At 37.6% G+C, this 22,239-nt stretch overlaps 3 protein-coding genes across 5 annotated transcripts in view; 2 read left to right on the forward strand and 1 right to left on the reverse strand.

Moving 5' to 3' along the window:
* The first annotated feature begins 523 nt into the window (after positions 1-523).
* On the forward strand, positions 524-8,321 carry LOC311283353 (uncharacterized protein). The gene is made up of 4 exons (XM_084397696.1): positions 524-1,844; positions 3,821-3,908; positions 4,052-4,250; positions 8,233-8,321. Exons 1-4 carry the CDS (start codon positions 1,496-1,498, stop codon positions 8,290-8,292), a joined length of 696 nt encoding a protein of 231 aa, XP_084253822.1. The 5' UTR covers positions 524-1,495; the 3' UTR covers positions 8,293-8,321.
* Positions 8,322-9,265: 944 nt separating this feature from the next.
* parp16 (poly (ADP-ribose) polymerase family, member 16) lies at positions 9,266-18,832 on the reverse strand. Of its 2 annotated transcripts, none has more exons than XM_084397736.1 (7): positions 18,703-18,832; positions 15,585-15,781; positions 15,356-15,493; positions 14,424-14,630; positions 14,033-14,204; positions 12,831-12,975; positions 9,266-10,041 (listed from the first exon to the last, which is right to left on the reverse strand). In XM_084397736.1, the coding sequence occupies exons 2-7, from the start codon at positions 15,771-15,773 to the stop codon at positions 9,906-9,908; spliced, it is 987 nt and encodes a 328-aa protein (XP_084253862.1). In that variant the 5' UTR covers positions 15,774-15,781; positions 18,703-18,832; the 3' UTR covers positions 9,266-9,905. The 2 variants fall into 2 exon arrangements, with proteins under 2 accessions (XP_084253862.1, XP_084253863.1); XM_084397737.1 differs by having other exon boundaries at positions 15,585-15,808; positions 18,703-18,776.
* An 871-nt stretch (positions 18,833-19,703) lies between these two features.
* The window catches only part of scamp5a (secretory carrier membrane protein 5a), a 32,103-nt gene continuing 29,567 nt past the window's right edge, over positions 19,704-22,239 (forward strand). For both annotated transcript variants that reach the window (XM_084397741.1, XM_084397743.1), the window contains exon 1: positions 19,704-19,882. The gene's annotated coding sequence lies outside the window, so the exon portion shown is untranslated. The remainder of the gene's footprint in view (positions 19,883-22,239) is intronic.

Consider the following 22,239-nt stretch of genomic DNA (forward strand, 5'->3'; position numbering starts at 1 on the left):
AACCATTGCATATTCTTCGCTGAGGGATGACACAATTATTTGGTAATTTACAGAATCCTGTTGATCAGGCTTCAAGCATGACATGAAAATCCACCGTATAGATCCTATTGTGAATGATTCAACCTGTACATTGAATTTAAAACGTATGCAAGTTATGTTCCAAATTTGAAGTTGGTGTCACGAAAATTGAGGTTCCTATTAGATTTAGTTTAGTAAAATCGGCTAAATTAAATGTAGTAAAATGACTAAAATGTGATGATAAAAAAGGCTAAAATGGTAAAACAAGTGTCCTGCTAGCTCTAACAGGTTAAAGGGATTAAGATAAAAATTTTGTCTTCATTTGTGTTTCGAAGATGAACGATTTATTTAAATTTTTGGGAGAACTAACCATTTAAGAGATATATTGTCCTTGACACACAGGCATGAGGAGCTACAGTAGTTCTCTATCATTTCATATTTTATGAAAGTGAGCGTGTTTCTTTTAGTTTTTTAAATATTTCTTTTTAATATTAATAATCAGCGAAGCAATTTTGTTCAAATATTTTTTCTCTCTCTTTTCAAGAATTTCATCTTTTTAATCAGACCTTTTTCTTCATTACGATATCAGGACATTATTTACTTTACGCCCCCAAAAAATATCAAAATGCATTTTTGGAGAGAAATTAAAAACATGCCCATCATAGACGAGGTATGAGTTGCATTTGATGAATTTTGAATAAATAACAGGTCAAGAAAAAAAAAAAAAAAAGTGCCATTTCATTGACTATTTATTTTAAAGAATTTATCATTAATGCATCATTCACAATAATACTAGAAATTAATCTTTCAATAATCTTTTATTGTACTTTGCATTCATTTAACAAGAAATATTATTTAAAAAAAATTAAAACATCATTAAAATTGCATTTATAGAACATTTTATTTATTCAAGAATTTTCACTCATTTTATCATCTAATACTTTATTAGCTACGGTAGACGTTCATTAAGGATAAAGCGGTCAAGGGTGTGAACTTTGAGACTGTTTGAAGAACCGTTCTGAAAACTATAAGGCAGACGGAAAGCAGCGTTTTATTGCGTCGCAGGTTATGAAAACGGCGCACACAGGTCTTCTCAGATAACCTGCCAATGTCCCAATCTCGTCCTTGTTGCTTGTGGCCGATTATCTTGATCACACCGTGAATTGCACCCTCTGCTATTGGTCATGTGACCTGTGCACAAAGGGTCCAGTCTTTTCCCCTTATTCCAACTTATTGGTTTTCAGACAAAAGGAAAACAACAGAGTGATTGTAAAGATAAGACTTGGGGATAATTAACAGCAAATCCAGACTTAAAAAAAAGTAGTTCCCCATCATCCATTGGTTGTGAAGAAGGGAGGAGGTTTGCTGATGTGAGGTTGAATCAATAGGTCGTAAAATGTGGTCTTGGTTGTGAGGACCATTGTATAAAAGGGGCGTACAGTTCAAGCCGACCCATCTCGAAACGTGCAGTCCAACCATGAGTCCATGCGTCTTCTCAATCTTGGTCATTTTGTGGCTGGTAACGGCTGTGGAAATGACCACCTTGGAGGGCCAGCAGATCCTCCAAGCCTTGCACTGTCCGCCCTGCGAACGCATTCATTGTTCCCCTCGTAAAGCGCTGAAGCTCCAGTGTCAGGGTGGTATAACCACTGGGATTTGCGGTTGTTGTCCAGCCTGTGCCAAACTCGCAGGAGAAAGCTGTGGAGGCACCTGGGACTACCTGGGGAAGTGCGACGAAGGGCTGGTTTGCGTTTACCAAGAAGCTGCAGATGAAAAACCAGCAGATGAAAAACCAGAAGCAGAACGCAAGGGAACCTGCAAATCAGGTATCGCTGAAGCTGAAGATGCCAACTTACCCTGCCAGCATGTTGCATAGAATCATAAAGGTCTAAATTAAAGTGCAAAGTTGGTTCTTGAATTCAGGTTTCTCATGGTCATGGACAATATCAGGTAATGCCAGGCCTGACAAGTCATGGAAATTAATAAGGACAAATCTTTTCTATAGTGAATATATTTAATTTTTTTATATATATATGATTTAAGTGTCATGGTAATATGTTGGTCAAAAGAAGTGAGAAGCCTGTGAATTATACAAAAGAAAATATGAAGAGTCAACAGGGGTTTTCAAGCTGGAGTCCAGGGACCCACCGGGGGTTTCTCGAGGGTCTGCAGAACTTTTCAGAGAAAAAAATAACAGTAATATTATACATAACTTTTTATTCAAATTATTGTATTTTATTCTGCTGATATTCATAGTTTCACACAAACACACAATATATAGATATATCTCACTGATATACTATTATAATTTGTTATTTTAAATTAATTTATTATTATTTAAAAATATATATATATTTATACAGTTCTTATTCTTATTAATTATTTTAGTACTGAAGCTAATATATCTGACATGATATAATAAAATGTATGAACATTTTACAATAAATAAATGTAAATTTAATTGACAATATTTCTATTTTGCTATACGTCTACAGTTTCATATTTTATTAATTTCTTTTGGTTGTAATATAACAATATAAAAGCCAATATATAGATGTATCTCACTGATATACTATTATAATTTGTGTTATTTTAAATTAGATTTATTTAAAAATATATATATTTATTTAGTTTTTAATTAAGTTTTTGTTTAAATTATTTTAATTTCGTACTTCTACTTAAGCTAACATTAAATGTTATATATATATATATATATATATATATATATATATATATATATATATATATATATATTAAATATATACAAATAAAATATTTAATCTACTAATTTCTTTCGGTTGTAATATAACAATATAAAAGCCAGTCATTTAATTTTGAAAACACTTTGTCTTTATAATACCATACTTAAATTTTTTCTCACATAGTATAATTTTCCTCATACAGTATAAACTGAACTTTATGCATTAAAATATTTGGCTGCCTTTATTTTTCCCTTTAGCGATCATCATATTTGGGGGATCTTGCCATCTAAAAGTATGAAAACCCCTGTGCTACAATCCTATCATGCATAGTGTGCACCTGCTTATGTTTTAACTTGAAACACACTCTTGAAAAAAAAGAAAAGAAAAGAAAAAGGCATCATCAAGGTTAATGTAATTTATAAACTGTGAAGAGAGATATGGCAGTCTAGGATTCCTTTGATCTCGGAGCACTTTCCCCATAAAAGCAAAGCTCTTATTGTTCTTATCTATACAGTGATGAAATCCACAACCCTTCCTGAAGAACCGCATCCGTATTGTAACGGGATTCCATCAATTTTATTGTCTGTTTTTTTCTTTGACCTGCGGAACAATATTTCACAATATTGCCTGGCCAAAAAAAAAAAGAAAAAAAAAAGTTGCTGTTCATATTTAAACAGGCAAATAAGAGTCTTTGATTGGATCATTATTGCAGCGATTTTTGTGTTTCTAGCATGTTATATGTTTGGCGACCGTTCTTCTAACCCGAATTGATGGAGTGTGTAGCTTTTCATTTCTTAAACAACCATGTAGGAAGACACACATCATGACCATGTTTCAGGATGACGATGTTAATATTCATCATGTGAAAGAATAGTTGTGAGGAGCATGAAGAATCATTTTCACACATGAATTGGCACCTCTGAGGCCAGACCTTAACTTCAGTGAAAGTCTTTGGGATGTGCTGGCGGAGACTTTACAGAGTGCTGGACTCTTGCATTGTCAATACAAGATCTTGACCAAAAATTGATGCACCAAACATTTATTTCCATCAAGAGGTGCCACTTATTGCTCATTTTCAATGCATTTGTATTTCCAAACAGTGCTTGAGGTTCTCAAAGCCGACACTTGCAGACCTGAGTGCACGTGGGAGTTCTGCAAGGCGAATCCCAATGAAATCTGCTCAGCAAGGTAACTTCTGCTTCAACTTTTCTACATGTAGTCTTGACATTTGATTCATCTTAAATGATTTCAGACTTCATGTCAGTCCAGTAGGTTCCTGGCATCAGTTGTCTCTCACTTGTGACTGTTAAATTTTCCATATCCCGTTGCAGGTCAGTATCGATGGAGAAGCGTGAGTGTGGAGGTCACTGCCAGCACACGACCTGCTCCAGCTGCTTGGTTCTCAGACCTCCGTCTTGTGCACAGTCCTGTTCCCCGACAGACCACGTCTGTCTGCATCGCTTCGGAAGGTGTGTGCGTGGTCAGCTGACCGAAGAAAAACATCCACCCGTCTGCCACCAAAACCTGCAGGTCAGTTTTACTTCTGTGTTGCTCTTTATCATTCTTTTTTTTGACAAAGCTGAAATATAATTGTTCATTTCTACGATGATTGCCATATTGTTTCTTTTAATTAAGCCAAAATGCTTTTATTGAACTATACTTTGGGGCCATAGTACAGATACATACACTTAAATCTTATATTAAAGGGGCTATATGTAGAATTCAGAAACCCTTGTTATATAGCGACACCAGTGGCGATTAAGTGAACTGCAGACAGCAACTCACTGCTCGCTGAACGCGATTCAAGGCCCCGATACTCACGCTGAACTTCTTTTTCGTTCGCTTTCGCCATTATCCTGAACATTGTATAAGCATCTGTTTCGTGTGTCATAGAATGGAAGAGAGGCTCTCGGGAGCGTAACGTCACATCCTTTTGATTGTCCTTCACATAAAAATAGTCCAAAGTCTACAGGCTTTCATAATCCCTATTCGGACAGGACTAGTTTAACATGGAGAGGTGGGATAAAGTAATAATTACCAGAGCTTCTCTGTGATTTTAGTCCTGTCCGAATGTGCCATCTAATCATTACGGACAATGTCAGTAAAGATTACGGCGATTGTTACCTTCAGTAAAAAGGTCTGGAAAAATTACCTGAGGTAATACTAATCCCGTGCGAACAGACCCGCTGTAAATATGTACGAAAATATTTTGTCATTTCGTGTTTGAAAACAGTTTTCCGCGTTTTTTCAAGTATGGAGACGCTTGAAAAAGCATTCAGTCGCGTTCTAGACGCTGGGACGAGTCTGTGGCAAAACTCAAGTGTTTTCCACACACCATTCAGATCAGAGAGAAGATCGAAAGCACTTGTTAGAGGCACGAAACATCTTTTAGCGTTAGGTAAGTGCCTATTGCCAACACTATCCAATCTGAAGTTAATTAATATATCGTTCGACAGGACATAACTGTTTTATATATATAAATAAAATATAGGTTATATGTGTTTGCGCACATATCATCACATCAGGAAGTAACGTAATACACACATGACGACAGGAGGGTGACGGCGATGCACAAATCGAGTTACTCTCCCACTTCTGCTAGATTTACTGAGATTTCTTATCCCGTGCGAATTGGCCATTACTATTACAGACGTCCTGTGGTAAAACTACATTACTCCATCTACCCTTGTAAAGTTCATCCCGTCCGAATAGGGCTGTAGTCAACCTAGGAAGTCGGGGAAGGTCTTTTTTTTAAAGTTTCGTTACAAGCTGTTCACACATTGGAAATAAAAAGTGATTAATACATACAACATTCTTACATATACCCCTTTTAAATAATTAAATAATATATTTATATTAGTGCTGTCAACGTTAACGCGTTAACGCATGCGATTAATTTTTGTCTGGTTTAACGTGTTAAAATATTTAACGCAATTAACGCAGCATCCGTCTTTTCTGCCATCCGTTGGCTAGCTTTACATTATATGATCACGCTCTTATTCATTTAAATGCTTTTAAACATTTCAAGCGCGGCAAGACAAAAGAGAAAGCGCTGTCTGTGAATGTCTTTATGTGACACACACACACACACACACACACACACACACAATGCATAGACAGGGCGCCAGAATCCAGTTCTCTTTCGCGCTTGAACTAACAATAACAATCCCAAAATGTCAGTTTTGTCGATTATCCTCATAAGAGCAGTCTTAAATGATTTATATAAAGTCTAAAATGAACGAAGAGTTGCGAGAGAATGAGGCGCGTGTGAGATCCATAGACAGTACGGTATATAAACGGTGAGATCCGCGTGTCTGTCTGCTCTTAAAGGGACAGCAGCCAATAAAGCTTCCTGTCAGTAAAGTTAAAGAACAAAGGGAACAGAGAAAATGACTCACTGCTGTTGACTAAATAACTTTTGTAGCTTTAATAAGGATTAACTATTTAATTTATAGTTTATGCAGTGCAGACTGCATATAACTTTGATAACTTTATTACAGTATATTTCCTAACTGTTAAGACAGGAAGGGCACGAATAAATATGACATTTATTATGGGTTTATGTTAGCATTGTTTTAAGTTCACTTAAATTAAAAAGTGTTATATTTTTGAAGCCTAATAAATGTGAAAAAAAAAAAAAAATCAGTAGCTGTATTAATATCAGTAAAACTGGCCTTCATTCATAAAAAGATGCCATTAAAAAATTATTTAAAATATACTGTCTTTATGTTGTTTCTACATTAATTTGATTAACTGTGAAATTATTACATTATAAAATATATTAAAAACGTACAAAAACATTTCTTTTTTTATTGCGATTAATTGCGATTAATCACAGAAAAAATGTGTGATTAATCTAGTTAAAGTTTTTAATCGATTGACAGCACTAATTTATATATAACAACAAACCATTCAAACATATTTGTGTAATTTGTTATTGTTTTATTACAGTATATATAGTATACTAGTAGTATGTATATACAGTGCTATGCATAAGTTAATACACCCATGCTAAAGTTGACTAAAAAGAGGAATAAAAAATCATATTTTGGAAATTGAACTTAATGCCTTAATTTAAAAAATTAGGAAAAATCCAACCTTTAAGGACACCAATTTTCTTTGTGAATGAATAATGTATCGTAAATAAATAAATGTTCTTCCTTAAAATACATGGTGCATAAGTGTGTACACCCCTATGTTAAATTCCCATAGAGGCAGGCAGATTTTTATTTTTAAATATAAAAAAAAATTTTTTTTAGGATACTATGCATCCTGATAAAGTTCCCTTGGCCTTTGGAATTAAAATAGCCCCACATCATCACATAGCCTTCACCATACCATATCATTCACAAAGAAAATTGGTGTCCTTAAAGGTTGGATTTTTCCTAATTTTTTAAATTAAGGCATTAAGTTCAATTTCCAAAATATGATTTTTTATTCCTCTTTTTAGTAAACTTTAGCATGGGTGTATTAACTTATGCATTGCACTATATATATATATATATATAGCTCTGGTAAAAATTAAGAGACCACTGCAAAATTTTCTTAAATCCTCATCACTATCCTCTTGCAATAGGACCAGCTGGATGGCAAAAACAGTGCTAGTAGAGCGCTAGTCAAAAAATAACTATTGACCATGCCAAAAGAGTTGAAAAGGAAAGTTTTGAGTGAGGAAAAGAAGGGTTCAATTCTGGCTTTACTGGCAGAGGGATACAGTGAGCGTTGGGTTGCTTTCATCCTTAAAATTCAAGCGACCTACAAAAAGAATGGCAAACGGCAGCTGGGGTGAAGTGCACGGCGAGGACGGTTCGAAACAGGCTCCTAGGGGCAGGGCTGAAGTCGTGCAAAGCTAGAAAAAAGGTAGGTCGCTTGATGTCATCCTACGGTTGTTGAGGGACATCCGAATGAGTTGGCAGTCATCCCGGTCAGTGGAGAGTCTTTTTCGCCCTCTGCCGTCTTGTAGCTTTGTTGTCCCCGATGTCTGCTGCTTGACCTTGTTCTTATGAACCGCCGTCTTTGAATTTTTAAGGATGGAAGCAACCCGACGCTCTGCCAGTGTATCCCTCTGCCAGTAAAGCCAGATTTGAACCCTTCTTTTCCTCACTCAAAACTTTCCTTTTCAACTCACTTGATTATATTTAACTCTTTTCTGAACTCTTCCTAAGTTAAAACATTAGTATTGTATTGTTTAAAAATGAATATGAACTTATTTTCTTTCCATTATTCGAGGTCTGACAACACGGCATCTCTTTTGTTATTTTGACCAGTTGTCGTTTTCTGCAAATAAATGCTCTAAATGACGATATTTTTATTTGGACTTTGGGAGAAATGTTGTCAGTAGTTTACAGAATAAAACAAAATTTTTTAATTTTACCCAAACGCATACCTATAAATAGTAAAACCAGAGGAACTGGTAATTTTGCAGCGGTCTCTTAATTTTTTCCAGAGCTGTATTTATATATGAGTGTGTGTGTAAATTATATATATAATTACTTTGCTTTTCTTTTAACAGAGTAAGTCTGAGGGATTCTTTGTGTGTTTGGCTCCTGCCTGTCCAACTGCAGAAAACTGATTCTACATTTTAAGAGGAACTCAAATAATGCAATCCAGTTATTAATGTAGCACAAAAGGCAGCTGTTTTTATTAATGCATTTCACTACTATTTAAAAATGTTATATGTTATAATATAAATCAATAATAAAGATGTGTGATTTATAAATGCGGTGAAATTGCTGAAAACAATCTAAAACACTGTGTTGTAATTACAATTAGCTAAAACTATGTAAAGTCTGTATGCGCTACAATAATATTTTTGTCAATAAACAAAAAGATGTATTCTAATATTTGTATGTGCAAATATTTTCTGAATAAAACTGGCTTTTAATTTAACTTTTTTTCCTTTTTTTCATAAAAGGGACTAATAAGGTCAGACTGACCCGTTTGGAAAAGTGCCCACCGTAGACACGTTCCCACTCCTGTCTGGCTTGTTACTCAATAACAATATATTTATGAGTGTGCAATTAGACATCATGAGCCAGAACAGATTCATAACAGATCAACCAGATCAACGTCTATCTTATATAAAGCTGCATCGAGAAAAGAAATGTTAATGGTTAAGTGATAAATTAAAATAAATACTGTTCATAGGTTTATCATATGCTTCCATGTTTTAAACCTGAAAAACAACACGTGACATAAGTTTATCATTAAATGTTTAATATGGAATAATTGATCATTTTTATAAATGATCTCGACAGTAATTGAAATATATGCATTTAACAAATTTTATGCATGAAAGCAAGTACCACTTTAAATAAAATGTAATTTTTTTAATAAAAATGTCTAATCTACGGTGCACACAAATGCGTCTCCGCTTCTCAAGATGAAAAACATGCCGCTTTTGTAATCAGTAATATTTTACTGCTTTTGTTTTTGACTGATAACAACAAGCCAGACAAAACGTTCAGCGTGCCAAGAGCCATAAACTACAACAACAGCCAGTTTACTAATGCATTTCACTCCGTCCCTTAAGAAACACACCGTAATCCTGTTGCATTTATTTAATTTAAATAATTTCACAATTCAGATTCTCTGAATTATTCAAGTTGGAGACATTTATGCAATATCAAGACTAATTTTAATTACAGTTTTAATGATACTGACCAACATAACATGGGTTTTCTGCATAGTTGACTTGATCTAGACATAGTACAATAGCCTAGCAACATGAAAATGTATATATATTTGCCTCAAAACTCAAAAATATGTATCTATTATAAAAAAGCACACAGATCTCCCTACAGGATTATTTTTATTAATATAAGCAACAATTTTGCCAATGTCTAGGTTGAAAAGGCAGCGCTTTCGTCTTGATCATTTGGTTGTAACTAGTGTAGTGAACCCTTTCAAAAAGTACAGGCTACATGCTAACATGTAACATTCTCTGTGGCTAACATCAATGCTCATTCTGCAGTTTTACTTCTGACAGATGCACAGTGTTTATGGAAATCTACGTAATCTAAGTAAAGAAAATGAAGGATAGCGTGTAAAAATCAAGTGATACATGGAGGAATGTCGTGTTGAGCGGATAAAATAGTTCCTGAGTCTTTTTTCCTCTTTTATGATAATCTTTGTGCGTAAAAGGCACTTTGGACGAGAGCGTTTATGTGATGCGAGCAGTCTGGGTTACCGGAACATTCTGTGCCAGTAGGACTGAAAAGCGGACGAGTTGAAGGCACCGATGAATACGAGGAGCAGGATATAGAGGCCCATCATGATGGCAAAATGATGTCTGACGAGCCACGACCTCCCTTGAGCATGTCTGGAATCAGAGCAGAACATCATTTTAAAGAGTTGATTTAACCAGTCACAAGTGTCCTAAAAGTGGTCCATATGACTAACTCGCTATATTCCAAGTCTTTGGAAGTCATATTAGGGCTGGGTTAAAAATACAGATTTCTGGATTTTATTGATTCTCATTTTGGCCCTGTTTACACCTGGTATTGAGATGCGTTTTGGTCAATCGGATCACAAGTAGGCGAGGGAGACACACACGTTTACACCTGCCGTACATCTGCTCTTTTGTCCACTTTGGTCCTGATTTCTTCTAGGGGAGGGTCTATGGGCTGGTAAATGTATGGGCTTTTTTTAGATCTTTCGATCTAATGGATGAAATAAGCTCGCGCTATTTATATGAACGTGCCTGGAGATGACGGAAAAACAAACGAAGATCAGCAGCTTTCATTTCTGCTCTGACAGTCGTAAGATGATACTGAACACTGTGAGTGTGTGTTAGAAATCAGGAATGGTGAGAGAACATTGTGCTTGGTACATTTTTCGTCTTCAAACCAAACTTTGGTCTTCAGCCGATAAAGTTTAAATCCCGTCTGGCTAGCGCGCTTCCCATAATGTTTACTCGTTAGGTCAGTAGGTGGAGAGTAGATTTGTTTTTTTGTGGCTGTTCGAACACATTCGACCACATGAGCGTTTACACAACGAAAGCAATCCGGTCAAATGCGTTTTCTACTACCTCTGGAAGTGGTTGAAAGTTGGACAAGCTCAAAACATTTTAGACCCCGTTTACACCTGTATTCTGTGTCGTCCACTTGTGATCGAATTGATGAAAATGCATCTAAATACTTAATTAGAAGAACTGATATCGATTTTTAAATCCCAAGAATCGATCTTTCAGTCTATGCGGTTGATGAATGAACAGAACTTTGTACTGCATCTTGCCTCCCATCCAATGAATCTCAGTAATCTTTGTGCATTGTTACTCCTGACATGAAATAAAGTCTCAGCTTCTAAATTCGATCAAGCGAAGCGCACGTAAACTGATCATCTCTTCCGCTTTATTATAAGCTCCATGAATGAACATCAGAAGGTATGTTGAAAGATAAAGTACAACTTAATCAAAAGGATTACGAACGAAATCCGCATCACGTCACATGTAATCGCTCAATCAGTGTTTCAACCGCAGAAAGACGTAAATAAAACTGCTTGTAAACAACGTAATGTAATGTTTACCTCAGAAAAGCTGATAAAAATAACTATACATAGGAATATTTCGCTAAATATATGCACTATATTGCATATTCATTGTATTTTTACTTAACCTGTTCTTCAATATTTAATGTATGTTTGAATAAATTGTCATATTTTCATGACAGCCACCATTTAAAGGGATAGTTCACCCAAAAATGAAAATTCTGTCAGTAATTACTCACCCTCATGTTGTTCCAACCGCGTAAGACCTTCGTTCATCTTCAGAACACAAATTAAGATATTTTTGATGAAATCTGAGTGCTGGATCACTTCTCCATAGGCTGCTAGGTGGCCCAAACTTGCTGGCCCAGAAAAGTTATTAAAGAGATCGTTAATATAGTCCAAGTGACTCCAGTGGCTCAATCTTAAATATATCAAGCGACGAGAATACTTTTTGTGTGCAAAAACAAACAAAAATAACGACTTTATTCCACTATTCATTTCCTTCTCTCTGGGCCTCGTAGTGTTTTTGCGCTGCGCGTCTGTGTTATACGTCATCACGCATCACACACATGACCAGCGTCGGCCAATAGTGAGCCTACGTGGTGACGTGTAACACAGACGCGCTGCGCAAAAACACTACGCGAACCAACTAGAGGTCCAGAGAGAAGGAAATGAATAGTGGAATAAAGTCGTTATTTTTGTTTGTTTTTGCACACAAAAAGTATTCTCGTCGCTTGATATATTTAAGATTGAGCCACTGGAGTCACTTGGACTATATTAACGATCTCTTTAATAACTTTTCTGGGCCAGCAAGTTTGGGCCACCTAGCAGTCTATGGAGAAGTGATCCAGCACTCAGATTTCATCAAAAATATCTTAATTTGTGTTCCGAAGATGAACGAAGGTCTTACGGGGTTGGAACAAAATGAGGGTGAGTAATTACTGACAGAATTTTCATTTTTGGGTGAACTAACCCTTTAAGGGTTTATATTTCACAAAAAGTAGTAGAAACATAATTTGGTCATGAACAAGTTTTTTATGAAAACTTCCTTCTGTGCAATTTAAATGCAAGTAGCCCACAAATCAGTCAATTTTAAACTTTAATTTTATAGTAATCCACCAAACGGAGTTCCCTGTATAGTTTACAGCATTAGTTGAGAGATATTTTTTCCCTGTAGAATCTTTGCCATGGACCCAATACATACCCCAATTCATAGATATTGAGTCAAATCGAAATTTAATCGTGAAATTTGTGTCAATACCCAGCCCTAAGTCATACGATAGCTTTGTGTGAGAAACATCAAAATGTAAGATATTTAAGAGCTTAAGATCTTTTAAATGAATTAGTTTATATAGTTCACATTACCAGCCTATGATTTGGTCACGACTGGCTGGGAAATACATCCTTTTTAAAGTTCTAGTCTCTTACTCATTGTAATTGTAAGAAAAAGTGTGACAGGCACATTCCTCAACACTTCTCCATTTGTGTTCCATAGGGGACAAATTATGACTATGAACTATTTCTCTAAAGTGGATTTTTTGAGGAATGAAAGTACTGCAAAGAAAGTCGCGTGCCGTCTACTGAGATCCACCAGTGGTGTCCATGTGAATGAGGACGTCTCACCGTGATCTGTAGCGTCTCTGAGAATACACCAGCAGGTATTTCACTCTCAGAAGCTCGTTGTTGGTCACCACAAAGTACTTCTCGGGCACCTCGCCACCCTCACTGTTCCTGGCCCTCAGACGCTGGCGGTCAATGCTCTCGGAGTCTGAAACACACAAAGTGAGAGCTGAAATTTAGATATCTGCTGGGATAGTCTCATAATGGATGGTAATTTTTACACAAAACTGGAATAAAAATTAAATCAGTGTTTGCTTTTATTTTGTTGACAAGAATGTAGCATATTACTGTTTGAAAGGTTTATTGTTGCATACTGTTTTACATAATATATATATATATTTTTTTTAAAGTAGGGGAGAGTGGGGTCTTTTCGTTTTAGCAAACTACATATAATTTGTCACATGACTATGTATTTAAAAAAGGGCCAATTAGACAGAGGTGACTTCATATTTATTACACATTTTAATTTTAATTTAGGAAAAATAATAGCATAACAGCAATAACATAAAACATAATTATTGCCTTTCAGTATTGGCCTGAATTTTAATATCATGACTATTACAACTTTTTCCTCGCTGGTTAATGCAAATATGAACCATAATAAAAGAGGACTTTGTGATTTATAGTCATTAATGTTTTATTGTCTACAGAACAACTTAAATAAGTGGCTCATCTTACCCCACATGCCTCTATATACTGCAAAATACTCCATTACAAACATAATCATAGTATCAGTAGTGTTATTCACAGGTCTGAAAAGTTTGATTTATGAAGAAGACTGACAATAAACACGTTAAATTGATCAAAAAGTGACTGTAAAGACATTTGCAAAGTTACATAAGATTTCCATTTCAAATAAATGCTGGTCTTCTGAACTTTTTATTCATAAAAGAATCCTGGGATCATGGTATCCACAAAAATATTAAGCAGCACAACTGCTTTCAACATTGATAATAATGACAAATGTTTCTTGAGCAGCAAATCCGCATATTAGAATGATTTCTGAAGGATCACTGAAGACTGGAGCAATGAATAAATGTATACTTATTTTAAATTGGAATAATATTTCACAATATTACTGTTTTCACTGTATTTTTGATCGAATAAATGCAGCCTTGGTGAGCATAAGACACTTCAAAACCATTAAACAATCAATCCCAAACTTCTGAACAGTAATATATTCAGCTGTTCATCTGACACATTACCTTTCTTCTTCACCTGACACTTCACATCAGGATGATCGATGATTTCACACAAGGCAACGCAGCTGATCAGAGGCCCGAGGACGCTTTCCCTCCACCCGTTACCGTGAGGACTGTAAAGGATGGCCATGCTGAGGTCACTGGTCAGGTATGTGCCCTCCCCAAACAGTGAGGTCTGAAATATCAAAGATTAAGTGGCTTACTGTGTTGAACCAATGAGCAGATGACATTGTAGTTATAATTATCGTCTTCACACATATTATCTAAACATGAACTGATAAGGGACAGTCTGTCGGGCATAATTATTTGTAGTGAAAAGAATGAATGCCTGGAGAGCATATAAAACAGGTACAAAAGCACATCATCCTCCAAAGCACATCATCCACATGCTGACCTTGTTCAGGTGGCAGTGTAATCCGTTGTGTATGATGGAGTGGAAGTTCTCCAGTCTGCTGCCGTGGAATGCATAGATGAGATCTCGTCCGGCCCGCGTCCTCTCGAACTTGGAGTTGAGCAAATCACAGTACTGCAGTTCAAAGAGGAAGTCTGGGGCTGGAGCTGAAATACCCTCACTTTGGGTCAGCTGGCTGAGTCGGGCAAACTGATGGAGTGAGGATAAACACCAGTGAACATGCAGGGATGTGCAAAACTACACAGAATAATCTGTGGGATGTCTCAATGACTAGTCCAGAATTACCAGGACCGAAAACGATTCTTAACGATTATTACGCTGACACGAATTGAAAACCAAACTAAAATGACTAAAATTGTGAATCAAACATGCATAAAGCATGCAGTGTAACCAATGTAGTCTGATTCCTGAATAAATGATTCCTATGAGCTGGTTCCTTTTAGTGAATCATAAACATACAGTGTGAATGTGACCAGTCAGTGCAGTCCGAACTAATGACTCTTATGAACCGGTTCCTTTTGTGGAGTAGAAACATGAAGTACTACCAGTGTTTTTCATTCCTTCAATGAATAATTATTATGAGCTGGTTCTTTTTAGTGATTCACAAACACACAAACTGACCAGTGTAGTCTAAACAAATGATTCTTATCAACCGATTCTTTTTAGTGAATCACAAAGATAGAGAGCTTCTAGGGTTGATCCATCCTGAACAAATGATTTTAATTTTTAATTGTTTTGTCGCATCTGTTCAGTTGAAACAAATACACACTGCGTTTCTTTCTTTCATCTTTTTTCTCCACAAGAATTGAATCTCCACATTCAATTTCTCAAAAGAATTGAAAGAACTCTTTAGAATGATAGAATCATTAAGAGAAATCAGATTCGTCAAAGATCTACATGAAGATTAGCAATACCTCCTCTTTCTGCAGGGTCTTCACAGCAAAACTCTTGGAGGACAGAACCCAGTGCACTAGAGCCAGATGATGATCTCCATCACCGTGTCCCAGACGCACCAGATCCCTCACGTTTGGTAAAGTATCCACATCTTTTTGCTGTGAGGAACATAGTAGAATCAAATTTAAAAAATGCGTTTGTTTGGGAAAGCCGACAACATGGAGAGCTCAATTTCTTCAAACGACTAACCAGATCTTCAAAGTCCTTGATCTCTCCTCGAAGGTAGCGAGGAGGGAAGGGTCTGAGCGCCGAATCGCGTTTGTAGCTCTGGACGGCGGCCACGAAGAGACTGCAGCGCAGGTCCGCCGCTACTGGGTCTCGATGCAGACAGGAGCAAACCAGCTCTCTGACCGCAGCTGTGGGGAGAGGCGGCTGCATTCCCGACACTACGACACATTTATCATACCAGTAAACTATAAGAAGAGATATTCATTATTGCATGCATTTTTCAAGGGAGAGTTCACCCAAAAATGAAAATTCTGTCATCATTTACTGACCCTCAGTTCGTTCCAAACCTGTAAGACTTTTGTACATCTTCGGAACACAAATGAAGATATTTTTTATGAAATCTGAGTGATTTCTGTCCCTCCATTGACAGCTACGCAGAAACTCTGGCGCTTAAAAAAAGTTCATAAAGAGATCGTAAAACTAATCCATATGAATTGAGCGTGCTCAAACGTGCTGCGTAACACAAGAATGAACCTCATTGGTTCTTGCTGAAGCTCAAACGTGCTGCGTAACACAAGAATGAACCTCATTGGTTCTTGCTGAAGCTCAAACGTGCTGCGTAACACGAGAATGAACCTCACTGGTTCTTGCTGAAGCTCAAACGTGCTGCGTAACACAAGAATGAACCTCATTGGTTCTTGCTGAAGCTCAAACGTGCTGCGTAACACGAGAATGAACCTCATTGGTTCTTGCTGAAGCTCAAACGTGCTGCGTAACACGAGAATGAACCTCATTGGTTCTTGCTGAAGCTCAAACGTGCTGCGTAACACGAGAATGAACCTCATTGGTTCTTGCTGAAGCTCAAACGTGCTGCGTAACACGAGAATGAACCTCATTGGTTCTTGCTGAAGCTCAAACGTGCTGCGTAACACGAGAATGAACCTCACTGGTTCTTGCTGAAGCTCAAACGTGCTGCGTAACACGAGAATGAACCTCACTGGTTCTTGCTGAAGCTCAAACGTGCTGCGTAACACGAGAATGAACCTCACTGGTTCTTGCTGAAGCTCAAACGTGCTGCGTAACACGAGAATGAACCTCACTGGTTCTTGCTGAAGCTCAAACGTGCTGCTTAACACGAGAATGAACCTCACTGGTTCTTGCTGAAGCTCAAACGTGCTGCGTAACACGAGAATGAACCTCACTGGTTCTTGCTGAAGCTCAAACGTGCTGCGTAACACGAGAATGAACCTCACTGGTTCTTGCTGAAGCTCAAACGTGCTGCGTAACACGAGAATGAACCTCACTGGTTCTTGCTAATGCTCAAACGTGCTGCGTAACACAAGAATGATCCTCATTGGTTCTTGCTAATGCTCAAACGTGCTGCGTAACACGAGAATGAACCTCACTGGTTCTTGCTAATGCTCAAACGTGCTGCGTAACACGAGAATGAACCTCACTGGTTCTTGCTAATGCTCAAACGTGCTGCGTAACAAGAATGAACCTCATTGGTTCTTGCTGAAGCTCAAACGTGCTGCGTAACACGAGAATGAACCTCACTGGTTCTTGCTAATGCTCAAACGTGCTGCGTAACAAGAATGAACCTCATTGGTTCTTGCTGAAGCTCAAACGTGCTGCGTAACACGAGAATGAACCTCATTGGTTCTTGCTGAAGCTCAAACGTGCTGCGTAACACGAGAATGAACCTCATTGGTTCTTGCTGAAGCTCAAACGTGCTGCGTAACACGAGAATGAACCTCACTGGTTCTTGCTGAAGCTCAAACGTGCTGCGTAACACGAGAATGAACCTCACTGGTTCTTGCTGAAGCTCAAACGTGCTGCGTAACACGAGAATGAACCTCATTGGTTCTTGCTGAAGCTCAAACGTGCTGCGTAACACGAGAATGAACCTCACTGGTTCTTGCTGAAGCTCAAACGTGCTGCGTAACACGAGAATGAACCTCATTGGTTCTTGCTAATGCTCAAACGTGCTGCGTAACACGAGAATGAACATCATTGGTTCTTGCTGAAGCTCAAACGTGCTGCGCAACACAAGAATGAACCTCATTGGTTCTTGCTAATGCTCAAACGTGCTGCGTAACACGAGAATGAACCTCATTGGTTCTTGCTGAAGCTCAAACGTGCTGCGTAACACGAGAATGAACCTCATTGGTTCTTGCTGAAGCTCAAACGTGCTGCGTAACACGAGAATGAACCTCATTGGTTCTTGCTAAAGCTCAAACGTGCTGCGCAACACAAGAATGAACCTCATTGGTTCTTGCTGAAGCTCAAACGTGCTGCGTAACACGAGAATGAACCTCATTGGTTCTCATGCTTGAGCTTCTGTTTACCAGAACTGATGTGTGAGTTGATAAATGTTTATATGCGAATAAAAGCCTAAATTCAATCTGTTCATCATATAAAGCGATCATGTCTCTTCAGAAAATTCGGGCTAAACCGCTTTTAAACCGTTTTACGATCTCTTTATGAACTTTTTGAAGTTCATTTGTCAATACAGTAGAATTTAGGCTAGTATACAAGTAGAAAAAGTAGAAATTTCTCAGATTTCATCAAAAAGATCTTCATTTGTGTTCCTAAAGTCTTACGGATTTGGAACGACATATAATCATTATTTATAAATTCACTGTAATAACTATAAAAGTAATAATTAAACATTTCCTTTAAATGTTTGTATAGTTACCACCTTGTGATAATTGAAAAAATTGAGTTTTAACAAACTGAAGAAATAAATTAATTAAAAGAATTAAATTAACGCATAATTAAAACATTTAATAACCTGTTGTAAGTGGGACTGATAGCTTAACGTTAGCCAGCAGATTATCTGCTAATAGTTCATAACAGCCAGTGAAAGCCAAACCATAATATAAACGTGTCTATATTTGCTCTCGGACTTCTAATGCTCGAAAGTGTGACGGCTTTAATGCAATAGTTCGTGTAATAGTCTCTGCTGACTTTGTTTACATATTAAGCATGTTAGCTGGTTAGCTCAGCTTATCATCTCATTAGTGGAGAAATTCACTCAAGCTTTAAGACCCAAACGATTACTCATCGAGTACTCTTCACTCTACTTGTAAATACATACAAAAATATCAAACATTTGCCATGCACATATGTATCTTACCTTATGTGCCTGAAGTTCAGGCATCTGACAGCCACCGGAAGCAAAACGTGTCCAAGAACTGCTGGAGCAACAGCGACTGACTCCACCAGCAGAGGGCGCCATTCACTGAGAGTCAATGGAAAACATCTTCTTGTTTTTTAATAGCGATCCACTCTTTAGGACTGTCGCCACCTACTGTACTGGAGAGCAAACCGTATTTCGGATTATGGATGTTTCATACTCTGTTCCAGTCAGTGGAAATGAAAAACATCTCTGAATGGAGAGAACTATCAAAACTGCAGTTGTGCCTTCAATTTTTAAGTACAATCAACTTAAATGTTTAAGTCATGTCAACTGAAATGAGTTGAATCTTGTATAACTTATAAACAAAGTTAAGTGCTTAACTTATTTTGATGAGTTAAAGCAATGTGAAAACATTTGTTGACCTAACTTATTGATCATATAATGTTTTGCAGTGAACCCTCCACAATATAAATATATTGAAACAATATTTAATGTATCTCTATGTGATAATGATTGACTGATTTACTGTCTTACTTTATCTGAAATCTATCGACCTGACAAGCTGTCTTTCTTTCTCTTTTGTGCCCTCAAGAAATTCCAGATACAACACGGATACCACTTAGATGATGTGAGAAGCATTTTAGTGCATGCATTGTGTTACCAGAAGTGTTTTCTTATTCATTGTAACGTTACAGAGCGCTGAATATTATTGCCAGAGGAATCTTGGAGATCAATTCTTCATGAAAAAACCAGGTCAGCGTTTTGCTGAAGGAAAGGCTTCTGAAAAAAGTCTGGGCCAAAGATAACTGGCTCAGATTCGACACTGGAAATAATATACAATGTGATTTGCTCAACAGTTATATAATAATGAAACTATGTTGTATTATGTTATAAAGTATAAGAAATTAATTTTGGTCAATATACTTGTAGCAGGAAGGGTTATGACCCCTCCTACTTGTCATGGTTTGGCCAATGGCCTGGCGTCCGGTGCGTATAAGAGCATGGGTTACCGGATCCTTAGTGTGCGTCACTATCCGGCGCCCTGCTGCTTTTTGCTGGAGTGCAGTGTCAGGTGTTGCTCGTAAAAGATCGCTGAAGCTGCTTATTCACTGTCGGTGCTGGTTGCCAGTCTGTGTGCTTTCTGGAGAGTTCAGTATCCATGGACATTTGAGACAGTGTAAGATCTATCTGCGCTTTCTGCCAACGAGTTTGTCGGAGACATCTGGCTCCATCTAACGTTACCTCATAGTTCGGGGATAGTAATCCCGGGACAGCATGTTTTGCACGCGATAAGGACAATAGCGGCGTCCTGCATGAGAATTATCTGCCCGTTGCTTCATCATAAACTGCTGTTTGCTCTGCTCCTCATCGGCTGCTGTTCTGTTCTGTTTTGTGTTCTGTTTTGTGTTCTGTTTTGAATTTCGTCTTGAGTGTTCTGTCTCGAGTGAACCGACTCGAGGAAACTGTCTCGAGTGAACTGACTCGAGGGAACCGTCTCGAGTGAACTGACTCGAGTGAGCCGTCTCAAGTGAACTGTTTCGAGTGAACTGTCTCGAGCGAACTGTTCCAGTGCACGGTTTTCTGTGAATTCTCTTCTCAGTGATATGTTTTGAGTTTCTTTTGTTTGCTTTTTCTTGTTTATGTCTTTAATTGATTTATCTTTTTGAATTTGTATGTTTATTTTGGTTTGATTATTGTATTAGTGACTTATGGTTATATCATTTTGTTCTTTTTGCATATCACTGGTCGATGTCTTTTCTTTCTTTTGTTTGTTGGCAGGGCCTGGGCACCCGGGGGCAGACGAGTGACCATTTAGGTGGTGACGTCCTCACTGTGTGTCGTGGTCTTCTCTGACATGAGTCGTTGAGTGTGTATTAGTGTGTGTGTGCACTGTGAATAGAGTAATTTTCATAAGGGTGATATCTTGAGACTGCCTCTGCGGGTAAGCCCAGGTTCCTCTGCTGCCAACGATAGAATTAAGCAAATAGATGAGAGTGATTGCTGGTAACACGAGTGCTGCGTATTACTGTCTTAATAATTAATAAAATCTTTTTCATTACCTATGTCTCTGATTCCAACAGTGATTAGAACCTGTGTTTAGAGGTTGTGTTAAATTCTTGGGGTGAAATTCCCCAGGTGGCGTAGTCGGAAATTATATCAATTTGAGTCAACCCGCGCCCGCTCTGCTACATACTGTTATTCTTTTAAGAATTGAATGTCTTTTTCTTTATAAATTCACTCCTATAATTGTGGTTCCGTATTCATTCATTTAATGATCATATAGCTGACTGTAATATTGTTGTTGTTTCACGGTCTTGTCATGTGACTCCCTTGCCATCATGTCTAGTGCTTCCCTTGTCTCCTGTGTCATGTTCTGATTGGTTCATTGTGCACAGGTGTGTCTTGTTCAGTCATTAGTCTTGTGTGTATTTAAGCCCTCATATTTGTCATGTGTCTTTAGCAAGTATTGTTTTGTGTAATGACCGTTCATGTTCTCTTTGTTTCATGTTTGATCTTGACAATCATATATCGATATATAGATATATAATCTATATATCTAATCTTGAGTTTTGTTTAATATTGACTCCTATCTATCATCTTGAGTTTTGTTTAATGTTGACAATCCTATCTATCTATCTATCATCTTGAGTTTTGTTTAATGTTGACAATCATATCTATCTATCTATATATCTATCTATCATCTTGAGTTTTGTTTAATGTTGACAATCCTATCTATCTATCATCTTGAGTTTTGTTTAATGTTGACAATCATATCTATCTATCTATATATCTATCTATCATCTTGAGTTTTGTTTAATGTTGACAATCCTATCTATCTATCTATCTATCTATCTATCTATCTATCTATCTATCTATCATCTTGAGTTTTGTTTAATGTTGACAATCATATCTATCTATCTGTCTATCTATCTATCTATCTATCATCTTGAGTTCCCTTTCGTTGTCACTCCGAGTTACGTCGGATGACGACGAATGGGGTTTCGCTTAGAAAGCCTATCATCTTCGAGTATATAAAACGAGCCAATGGCAATGAAATGCCATGGGTCTGCGGAATTTGCATAGCGTAACTCCGCCTCACCCTGGGGGTATATAAGGAAGTGCGCTGGCAACATGCAGATATGTTTTCGCTTCGGAGCCAAGTTGATTCTTCACTCCACAGCCAATTCTGAGTTCATCTCTTCATTCTCTTCGAGACGAGCCTCTCTCTGAGTGTTGGTGTGACGGCGAGTTCCAGCGAGTGCACATTCCCTGCTTATCTGTGCAGTGATTTGCCAGAGTGTGTGTGTTCATCTCCCTGGTCGCTATTTGTGGAGAAATCTCCTTTCACAAAAGAGCATTGCACGCGGCACGTCTTTTTAAAGATGCCTCGCCCGTGTATTTCTGGTTGCGGTCTGTACATTTCTGACTCTGATGGGCACAATCGCTGTCTTGTGTGTCTGGGTGTCGAGCACGCAAAGGCAGCGTTTGTGGATGAGTCATGTTCCCATTGCGGGAACATGCCCATCGCACGGT

This window comes from Rutilus rutilus (genome assembly GCF_951802725.1).
Source record: "Rutilus rutilus genome assembly, chromosome: 23".
NCBI lineage: Eukaryota > Metazoa > Chordata > Actinopteri > Cypriniformes > Leuciscidae > Rutilus > Rutilus rutilus.